At 38.2% G+C, this 11,498-nt stretch overlaps 1 protein-coding gene across 1 annotated transcript in view; it reads right to left on the bottom strand.

The window, feature by feature from the left end:
* Nucleotides 1-317: 317 nt before the first annotated feature.
* LOC124129019 overlaps nt 318-11,498 on the bottom strand; it is a 53,738-nt gene continuing 42,557 nt past the window's right edge. Inside the window, exons 8-9 of the mRNA XM_048389115.1 lie at nt 6,433-6,529; nt 318-1,726 (exon numbers count right to left, since the gene is read on the bottom strand). Coding sequence (XP_048245072.1) covers nt 814-1,726; nt 6,433-6,529 — 1,010 coding nt within the window. The 3' untranslated portion in view covers nt 318-813. The remainder of the gene's footprint in view (nt 1,727-6,432; nt 6,530-11,498) is intronic.

Below are 11,498 nucleotides of genomic sequence, written 5' to 3'. Positions count from 1 at the left end.
CGCGAACCCACAAAGTCAGCGTGGATGCCTCGGTGGCTGAATCGGTTAGATGGCTGTGTAGTAGTAGTAGTAGTAGTAGTAGTGTTAGTCGTTGTAGTAGTAGTAGTAGTGGTGTTGGTAGTAGTAGTTGTAGTAGTAGTAGTAGTAGTAGTACTAGTAGTAGTAGTGGTGGTGGTGGTAGTAGTAGTTGTAGTAGTAGTAGTAGTAGTAGTACTAGTAGTAGTAGTGGTGGTGGTGGTAGTAGTAGTAGTACTAGTAGTAGTAGTAGAAGTAGTAGTACTAGTAGTAGTAGTATAGGTGGTACATGTAGGTGTACCAGTAGTAGTAGTAGTGGTGGTAGTAGTAGTTGTAGTATGTAGTACTACTAGTAGTAGTAGTAGTAGTTGTAGTAGTGGTGGTGGTAGCTGTAGCAATAGAAGTTATAGTGGTAGGAGGAGGAAGGGAATCAGTTATAGTAACAGTAGCAGTAGGAGTACAAACTGCAGTTACAGTAGCAGTTGACAAGTGGGTAGTTACAACGTTATAATTATACATGAAACACGATGTGAAAATTTCATTCACAAAGACAACTTAGAAACAGCGAAGGAATAACATGCATGTATATATATATATATATATAGTGCCAAGTTATGTGAAGCCACGCTTGTTTACAAAAACTACCAACCTTTGGGGAACGTCATGAAATAGTATTTTCAAGCCAGTAGGCATGCCATCGATGTATAGAGCTTATGAAAAGAGTTTTTGATAGATAACCTCATTTGCTTAGTCATCGGATCTCGGTACAGAATTATAAGGTTTGTTAAGCGTATCTCTTTACGAAGCAAGAACACTGAAGACGGAAATGATTGTTAGAAGAACAAAGTGCTGATAACTATACTGAAATGAAACTGCACCCGTTGTAGGTTTCGTATCAGATTCAGTAGCAGGTGTAGTAGGAGGTGTAGCAGCGATCCTCAACTCGCAATTACAGGATTCAAAGTCCAAGAGAAACTCCAGAGTCTTGGAGTTTGATCTTTCATAGAGGTAGCGCCGTCCGTGTTCCCACTCCGCTCCCTGGAAGCACGGATGTTCCCTCGCAGCCCTGACAGCAGGCACGCACTCCTGGAGACAGTCGCCCGTAGCAGCACAACTGCCGGTGACGTTGATGAAGATAGTGTCGAGTGGGTTAGCAACCGATGGAACATATAAGCCTGCCCAGTCACAGGTGCTGTTGTCAGGCTTGGAGACTGCGTCGGGGGCTGTAGGGGATGCTGAGGAGGGTGCAACGTCTTCACACTCACACGACCGCAACTTCATGAGAAACGTGACCGTGACCTTCATCCTTAACAGTGTATAGATGTTATATTTCCATATATCGCCCTGGAAACATTTGTGCTGCTTTGTTGTCTGAATGGCGTTGTAACATGCCGGCGAACACTTCTCAAACAAGTTGCAAGTGGTGTTCACAAGGACTTGAAGCTGCAATAATTCGGGGTCGGATAAAATTGTCTTCCAAGCACAACCTTCGTACGTGTCCTCAATGTCAAGCATGCATTTAGGAATACTCTTGAAGTTGGTGAAGAATGGTCTGTTGGACTTCTGTTGAGGGTAGTAGGTGATGAAACTGTAGCACATCTCGTCGGACGTCGCATCACCGAACATCGTTGTCGTAGACTTCTTGGAGGATGCGAACTCACAATGCGTCCTCAGCTCGTCACCAGGTCGGATCTCAACGGGCTCACTGAATCTGTGCACAAACATGGACAATCAACAATACTAGTTATAACTTTCAACAGCGACTAAGTGACCACATAGGATCGACACCTTATTTTAAGGTCGGTCGGGTTATCGGAACAACATCATTTAAGACCTGTGTTTTAGAGAGGATTGCTTTTCCTTCTTTTGTTTTTCAACAATTGTCTAAGAATGTTAGCATAAAATCGCCTTGTACCGTACAGGCATTGGAAACAGGCATGAGTTTGGTTCAGCGGTATTCAGTTATACCACGGCTTGTGAGCTCACCGTAGGACAGTCAAACATGCAGTGAACTTTAACCATATAAGTGAACCCCTTGCGCACGGGTATGGGACCAGCGAATCCTGACACAGCAAAGGGAAACAACTTTGGGCATATAGTTGCAGCTCCTTAGATCATTGGACGGCACACCTACAGAGTATGGGACACCAATCCACCTTGTTTCATTAATTTGATGCTGCTATATGCAGCAGCGCACGACAGCTGGCTATTTGTAAAATAGGCGATGAAGCTCAAATATGCAGAAATGAATACTCTGCTTGAATTTGTTTGGTTTTATTATTAGACTTCCAAATTTAATATCAAAGCCGTTAAGAAAGATAAAACATTGGACATGAACATTGAAACATTGAATAGTGTCGTGAGGCAACCGTATCAGTGACATCCATTGGTGTCACATTCCAACAAACACATGGTATATTTTATTAACTCTCAAACTAATACGACGTTTACTTAAGATAGCATTTGTTTCAAGCCGTTTTGGCTAACCCAAAGTATGTTTGTTGAAGGTAAAGTTCAAGATAATGCTACGAAAGCCCGAAACAGACATCTTTTAACTACGGCTCTGAGATCAACAGCAGTTAAATGGGCGGTTGCACAGTATACATATGCAGGTTTATTTTGCACAAACATAAAAGACAACCTCATTCGTATTGTGGATAGATCGGATGCCTGTAGCTGAGTAATTTTAGAACATTGTAACAATTCTTGTTACACAGTAATATTCTTTATATAAATCTACTGTGAATATTTTTTTCCATTTAAATGTTACATTCCGACATATGTTAAGATGTACTAGGAAATAAAGGTGAATTATTCCAAACTAAAAGAGATTTTTTGACACTTATGAAGACCAGCTTTGGTCTGTCACAAGCCTGACCTTCAAACTTTCAATCCAAATTTTGATTATTTATTATATATTCTCTAAATATTATGTAATCTTAATGGTAGAAATATCCTTTAGATTTCAAAACAAGATCTTGCATCAAAATTGTTTTTTTTAAACATATTTTCTAACCCAAACAGTCTTGTCACAAACGCGGATGTCCCTACTTTTTCCTGCCAACTGTTTTTTTTTAATTAGAAAACAAAAATGTCTCCGTAAGGCTGTCCTGGGGTTACTCCCTCTTTGGGAACAACCCCCAAACACAGGGAGTGAAAAATAGAGACGGCCATGACGTGTCCAACCCCAAGCAATTATGAGCAAGTATAAAAGTAATTGTCCTAGCTGCTACATGGTCAAACCAAGACCAGCCAACAACACAGAGAGTGAAAAACACAGAAATACAGTCATCCCGTGTCCAAGCTTTAGTCTTTATAATAATAATTGTCACTACTGTTACATTGTCAAAAATCAAAACAAAAACATATTTATATATATTCTCACTCATAAAATGCATGAAAAAGAAGGGTTAACTAAAAGGGAATTTGAAATAAACAGCCATTGGGGAGCAAAAATTAATTGGTATATTTGGCCTTAACTGTTATGTCTCTACTGTTGCATAACAGTGAGTATATGTGGGACAACAGTCGGGAGACATTATGTACTGTATGGACAACAGGAACAGTGTTTGTGTTTTCATGTTTAATTGAGGATGTTTGTAATGTACATTAATATAGGGGCGGTCGTGGTTAAAGCGTTCGCTCGTCACGCAGAAGACCCGGGTTCGATTCCCGACATGGGTACAATGTGTGAAGCCCATTTCTGGTGTCCCCCGCCGTGATATTGCTGGAATATTGCTAAAAGCGGCGTAAAACCATACTCACTCACTCACTACATTAATATATTGATGAATTGATAGATAGATGGTGAATCCATTTTCTCATTGATGAAATGTGTCACTCCTTTTGACAGTTCTTTTATTTTATTGCAGTGTAACAGTAGGGACAGACGTGGATGATGGGGTTATATTACTTTAAAAATTTGATATTTGTTTATCGTGAAATTTGAACCTTTAAAGACCAACAACTCAAAGGAATAGTCTTTTATATCAGGGGGCACGGGTGGCCCAGTCATCTAAGGCGCCGCGATTCGCTGTGCAAAGTTGCGTCCCTTGGGCACGCCAGAAACCTATGATTGTGGGTTCGAATCCCGGTTCGCCCCGATTATGTTTCTAGGTTTGTCAGCACCATACCCGTGCTCGTGGGTTTCACCGAAGTGGTAAACGTCAGAGACCTGCATCACTTCGGGTTTTCCTCCCACATTAAGCTGACGCGCCGCGATATAACTGGAATAATGTTAAAAGCGGCGTTAAACCCAACTTACTAACTCACTCACACTTTTATATCATATCCAGCAGTCACATTATTTGACATCAGTGTTCACTGTAGTGACTATCTTTTGAAACTTAGTGGGTGTAACAGTGGGGACACATTAATGTAACATTAAGGACAAAATTATTCTAAAATATCACTTCATGTTTCATTCGTTGTTGTAAAATTTCAAATGTATCTTGTATAAAAGGTATATTGCGTCATATTAATCAAAACGTACATATTTTGATTCAGATATTACCAGAGTAGGAACTTAACTTCAGATAACAGACAAACAGACAGACAGGTTTATTTGCATTAAAGGCCACGTGACCTAAAGTACAAAACTTTTTACATCATAATTTGAGTTACAACATGAAGATATACAGACTCAAATTAACAAAATTACTTATTACGCGGAACCGTTCTTAAAAGATGTGTTAAGAACTGGGTAAATTTTAAAATGTGTTGTGGTAAATTATTTCATATAATAATCAAAATGTATATATTTTCACTCAGATATTAACTATAATTGGAACTTAACTTTAAATCAGAAGGTAGGTATAACTGTAGGGACATTAGTTTGTAGTTTCGTTGTTAAATTTACTTTTAATATTATACATTTGGCATCTAAAGGTTTACAAATAGTTTCGTTACAATGTAAACTAGTTAAATGTATATATTTACTGAAAACGTACATGCAGTTCGTTTGTTACATTTAAAACACTATACTTTATCCAGCTGCAGTAAATTTTACTTGTCAATTAATTACTTTCAGAAAAGAGAACAAATTTGAAATATGATTATACTGACACATGTGAAGATAAAATAATATGACCTATGGAGACATGCATATTAGGCTTTAGTGATGGATGTATTAAACATGAATTCTGATTATCCTGCTGATGTAAAACCCAAAGAATATTAGAGAACTCAAGAACTCCTAGCGAATTATCGATGTTGCATGAAGGCACTGTCATTATGACGTCACGCTTTGTTCAGCTGGTTAGTAATGTTAATACAGTTTGACTTTGCCTGTTCTAGACTATTAAAGTCACAATTTGTATCACTGATTTTAGGGTTACAGACGTTAAACAGTAAATACAATTTTGCTTATGTCTTCACAAATTATAAATGTCACGAAAATCAAACTACCTGGGCTTTGGGTGCATAAGCTTTTCATTTTGCATCCTTTTAACGTAGTTTTTAGATTCATGAAAATCCCATTCCTGAAACTTTAATTCCCTTCTTTCTCAATTATCGCCATATATATATAAAAAAGATGACATATATATATCATCTATGGACTTTTGTATTTTTTGTATTTTATATATATATGTTTATCATCCAAAACTGACCCCCACAGGAGATATCGCTTGGACTACATGGTTAGTAGAAGTTTTCATAATACCTGAAGAGACGATGAATAGCGTAAGAGCTTGTGTGGGAAGGGCAGGGCTCTGACCCTGGCGGGCGGACCGATGGAGCTCCGCGAAAGGCAAGTAAAATCTCTATGTGTAAGCAATTATTATTCTATATGTAGTTACGCCACTAAGAAACAGATGATAGTGGGCACTATATTGAATATAGTCACTGTCCGTCTGACGAATCACTGACCTGCTGACGTAAGATATATTGATGCGCACAATCCAGGAAACCTTGCAATGTTTAGGTATTGTTTGCGAGAGATAAAACAGGTATATCGAGGACAGAATTTAACAATAAAATTATATGATTAAGAGGTTATGACGTTTCTGTGTTTTGGCTAAATACAATGTTTATTCCTAATACAGGATATTTACCATCCCAAAACACAATCGAGTGATAACCTCTATGCATGCTATATATATATATATAGATATATTGGCATACATCTTAACTTTACACGCAACCACATAAACACGCGCGCATGCACACGCGCACACACGCACGCACATAACATACAACGATGTTCTGGACGTTCTCATACCTCTAGTTCTGGACGCGTTTGTTAAGAACTCTCAACATACAAATACAAATGATATTCCTCTAAGACAATGTTTCGTTAGTCCGGATATTTCTCAAACCGAACGAATTCACTGGACACTGTACAAGTTTCACAGTGTGAACTTATTATGAAGATTTTCTAAAAGAGTTAAATTACTATTCACACGTGTGCTCACTTACTTGTGGGTCAGTGGGTTGTCATAGTTATATTTACGGTCACGTGCAAGATCTCGGACTTTGACGCCATTCCTGTAGAGCTCCAGAGATTGGGAGACACCTGTCGAGTGACAAATTATCACATGAGTTAGTATGTTTACGGGGCTTTAAACAGTATATTATATATATCACAGCTTCCATGATATGTCAGCTTGATGTTGGAGGACAGCCAGAAGTGATGCAGGACATAAGACGTTTACCGCTTTGATCAAACCAATATGGACTACATTGCTGAAATATTGTAGATGCAACGTTATTGTTCTTATCGTTCTCTGTATCCCACCCTCATCCCCTAACACTACATTACTGAATATTCTCACCGATATTTCCACCCTCGTCCCCTAACACTACATTACTGAATATTCTCACCGATATTCCCACCCTCAGCCCCTAACACTACATTGCTGAATATTCTCACCGATATTCCCACCCTCAGCCCCTAACACTACATTGCTGAATATTCTCACCGATATTCCCACCCTCAGCCCCTAACACTACATTGCTGAATATTCTATCCGATATTCCCACCCTCATCCCCCAATACTACATTGCTGAATATTCCCACCCTCATCCCCTAACTCTACATTGCTGAATATTCTCACCCTTAGACCCTAAGACTACATTGCTGAATATTCTATCCGATATTCCCAACCTCAACCCCCTAACTCTACATTACTGAATATTCTATCCGATATTCCCACCCTCAACCCCTAACAATACATTTCTGAATATTCCCACCCTCGTCCCCTAACACTACATTGCTGAATATCCCCACTTTCGTCCCCTTAAACTACATTGCTGAATATTCTCACCGATATTCCACCCTCAGCCCCTAACACTACATTACTGAATATTCCCACCCTCAGACCCTAACACTACACTACTGCCTAGAAGTTCATTCCCCTTACACGCATGGGCAACGCGTTACGCAACCAGTGTGCATCGGGTTGGTCACGCGTGTGAGACCCGTGTGCAACGCGTTGCACACGGGTGTGCACCCCGTCCGCCACTCGTGTGCAACGCGTGACACACTCATTAGAGGGGGAACAAACTTTTGACCAAAGGAGGACCCGTCTTAAGCTGAACCTGGAGGTGGTAACAAGGAGAGAAAATTTTGTTATCCTGACGAAAAATGATAATACACATGTATTTCCTAATGTCTCCTTTCTTTATGTGATTTTGTGGGAATAACATGAATACTGTTGCGATTAAATAGATCTGTTTTGTTTTATACGACCATTGCTTCTAAATCCGATGGTGTTAATTAAGAGAATACATGGTCCTGGAACATGTTATTGCAATTGAAATGCTTTTATTGTGATTTGACATTAACCGTCTGTAGTACGACTTTCAGTGATAATATGTATGAGGTTTGGCGGCGCATTGTTTTTATTGGACCCTGATTACTTTATGATGACTTGGACTCTTTATCACAGCTCCATAGCCGTGAGGCTGGAAAAGAGCAGCATGTAATTAATGAGGGTGGGTTATATCATTGAGGATACACTTGAGGGAGAGAATACTAATTACCGTACTACAGGAAGAGACCTGTAGACGTAAGCGCGGGGTTGTGTTTTAGCTGGCCGTTTGATAATGGCCGCCAGGAGAAGTGAGCTTTGCCTGCATCATCTAAAATAAATAATAAGATACAGCAGTGTTATTTTCACGGTCTGTTGAATAAACTCCCAGCGCAACGGTCAATGTATCTTCTACTTGATCCTTGATACATCATTTTGTCTTTCACAATATATAGTATTTCAACGTACAAAGGACACTGATCTAAAGCAATTCCGCGGGAGTAGTTGTTACCTGTGCATTACTGTATTTTCCCAGTGAGTACCCGGATGATATAGCAGAAATCTAGACTTGTTCGCGACCTGTGCTCGCCATTCGTAAGCGCATTTTAATTGAAAGTAGAAGGACGTATGGTCACACTGATCAACAAAAATGAAATACAGTTTTTGAAATGTAGGTATATTTGTGGGGAGCATCGGTAATGGTGATGCAGTTTTGATAAGTCACTTGCTTAGTAATTGTGCAATCTTCGTGTACACTATTTTGACTTGCAACACAGAGTAAATATTTCACTGAACATTGCTTATTTTACCGTGTGTATATGTTTACATTCAAAATGTAAACAGATTTCACTAAGGAAATGTATTAAAACGCCTAAATATTCAGTTTATTTCACAAATTAACTGAAAAATATGTCCATCTTTATTAATATGATAACGAATTATAAATATGTTTAATACCATCACCAAGTACAGTTCTGTATTGTTTGGCTTCTTTTCTTAGCATAATTAATATATTGTGATGTGTTTAAGCTCTCTTGGTCGTCTTTATCATTTTTAGTCAGTCGGTTAAATAAATGAATGGATTATTCAGTCAATTTGTAAAATGACTGAAATATTTAGATATTTAATAAATTGCCTGAGTGAATCATATTTTACACATTGACTGTAACATATACACGCTTACAAAAGAAAATACTTGTGAAAACACCGTCTATCGCGCATCGAAAAACTTCCCAACCAAACGGAAAGGAACAAGAATCATTCTGTTCAAAGCTGCAGCGAATGAATGAAAACAAAATGCAAATATCATTATAACAACCTACCAAAGTTATAATGTATCCGGGAATATCAACATACAGGAACAATATCCATTGCGTCTGCAGCTGTACAAAAATACTTATTCGATGTAAAATGTCTATGTGAGAATCAAATACTTTAATAATAATTATTTGGAAACAATATTTGGAAACAATATTTGGAATATATATGAAATATATTAAAATATTTAAATATATCGTTTTTAAACGTTATTTAAATGTATCGAATAGTATAACCCGTGTTTGTTTCTTAACTGATCACTTATTTTGTTTCAATTGTTTCACATAGGTGCCAAGTTAGCTGAGAAAGCCCACGTGACAACTATTTTTATAATGTCCACGGTTCTTAAAAACATACATTGAGTTAGATAACAATGAACAACTAGTCAGTGTATTATCGGTTACCCTTTGAACAAAGTACATTCGATGGTCCTTCAGCATCAACATTGTCGAGGTGTAATTTCATTTGTTTCTTATAATAAAGCTTGAAATTCTTTATGATCCTGGCATCTAGTGTTAATTGTTAAAGTTAATCTCTGCAGCCGGTGCGTGTCAAAACACGGGTTGTGTACTCGCGGGCAGATGACCACGGAGTACGCTGACCACTGTGTCGGATTAACGAGACTGATTAATGAGTGATTTCAGTAATTCGTTGCAAATTAGGTGTGTCGGAGTCGGAGTGCGAGAATGTCGGATTAACGGGACTAAATAGCGCTGAATCAATCGGTTCCCATCATTTGTGTCGGATAAAGCCGAGCGTCGGATTAACGAGTGTCGGATTAACGAGACTTGACTGTATGTTGTTTTTACATCTGTACTTCACGCCATGATATGAGTATTCCCTAGGTTTAGTAACCCTACCTTCACATGTAAACACTTACTTTTGACGTATCCACTGTGCAAGATAACAGTAATTAATCAATCAACGTATTTCCTGTTGATCCTTTGATGTCTGGGAATGATCAGTTGATTTACAAAAAAAGTAAAGCAACTGATCATACATCACTTGCTGGGCTGCGACGTGCATAACTCACATTCCACCTCACTTCAAACCTGGATTTAGATTAAATAATTACCCCACGTACAAGAAAGACCAAATTTGAACCTTTATCGGGTAATCTGAGTTGTGCTACAACTAAGTATACATGTTATAAATTCATTAACTGAGCAGCAAGTGAATTACGACAAATACACAAGTGTAGGGTTATACCAGAAAATGTGGATGACAACAAGGGAGTAGTAATTGTATCATCCACGCAATCCGAAATCCGCAAATGCTTTCACTCAGGGATACTTTTTTATTATCAAACTGTAACAATCAGGGGTATTTCCAAATGACGACATCCGATGAGCTTTCGCCGTTATTTGTCTGTTTGTTTAGGCTGAAGAAATTAATTACCATGCGCCCTTTGTTGAAATCTTCATAGATCACGGGTAACCAATCAGTTTTCAAAAATGCGTAAGTTTATTTAGCTGTCCTTGCAGACTGGTAGCCCAGTCTCTTGTCACGCTCGGTTGCGTTAACGAGCAAATTGACTCACGGCAGCTAGTAAGCCCAAGCGGAAATCCAAAGGTCGTGCTACCTGAAGAATCAACCTTCATTTGCGAAATATCTACTGCTCTCAAAATCAATATTTCTCCCAATACTAAAAGTCAGAACTTTCTAACCAAGGAGTACCAGTTGAAACTGGTCGATGGCTGAACATTCCCAGGGAAGACAACCAGTGTCCACTCTGTGATTCTATCGCCGTGGGAGATGAATTGCATTACATCCGATGTGAAGCTTTTCACCAACGGCGATATGAACTCTTAAATAAGCAATATCTTAAGTTTCCAAACATTTAAGAAAATTATGACCACTAACAGTGTAAGAAATCTTAAAGGCCTATCTAAATTCCTTAACAATGTGTACAATACAATTGGTAAATTGTATTAGTATCCACGTATCCTATTTTTATTAAATTGTACATAATAAAAATTGTAGATAATTGTATGTCATGTTATTCTAAGAATAAATGAGTTTGAGTCCGACACCCGAGAAGAAGCCAGAGATTAGTGCCCCTTTTTGAATAGTTTACAATCATGTGTTTTACCGTTAGCTGTGTTGGCTTAAACGTATTTTTATTTCAAAAGAAATCTGTATCGGTAAAAAAGCAAAACATGCTTATGTAATACCTCTCCAGGTAACAACTTAACAACCGCTGGATATATATAAGAGAGTGATGAACATAAACATACAAAATGCACAAATGAAAGCAAGCAAGTGGTGTCTTTGAAATAAGGTAATGCAGTTTTCCTTTACTACATGCATAAACTTAAGCTACTCAAACCTTTTGCTTTTGACAATGATGTCATGAACTGATTTAAGAAGAGTCATGTTTGTAGAACTGCTTAACTACTGCCATGTAATATAATT

The sequence above is a fragment of the Haliotis rufescens genome, unplaced genomic scaffold (genome assembly GCF_023055435.1).
Source record: "Haliotis rufescens isolate VD_foot unplaced genomic scaffold, xgHalRufe1.0.p SCAF_8, whole genome shotgun sequence".
NCBI lineage: Eukaryota > Metazoa > Mollusca > Gastropoda > Lepetellida > Haliotidae > Haliotis > Haliotis rufescens.
Note: the sequence above shows the minus strand (reverse complement) of the source record. Positions and strands in the feature narration are given on the sequence as shown.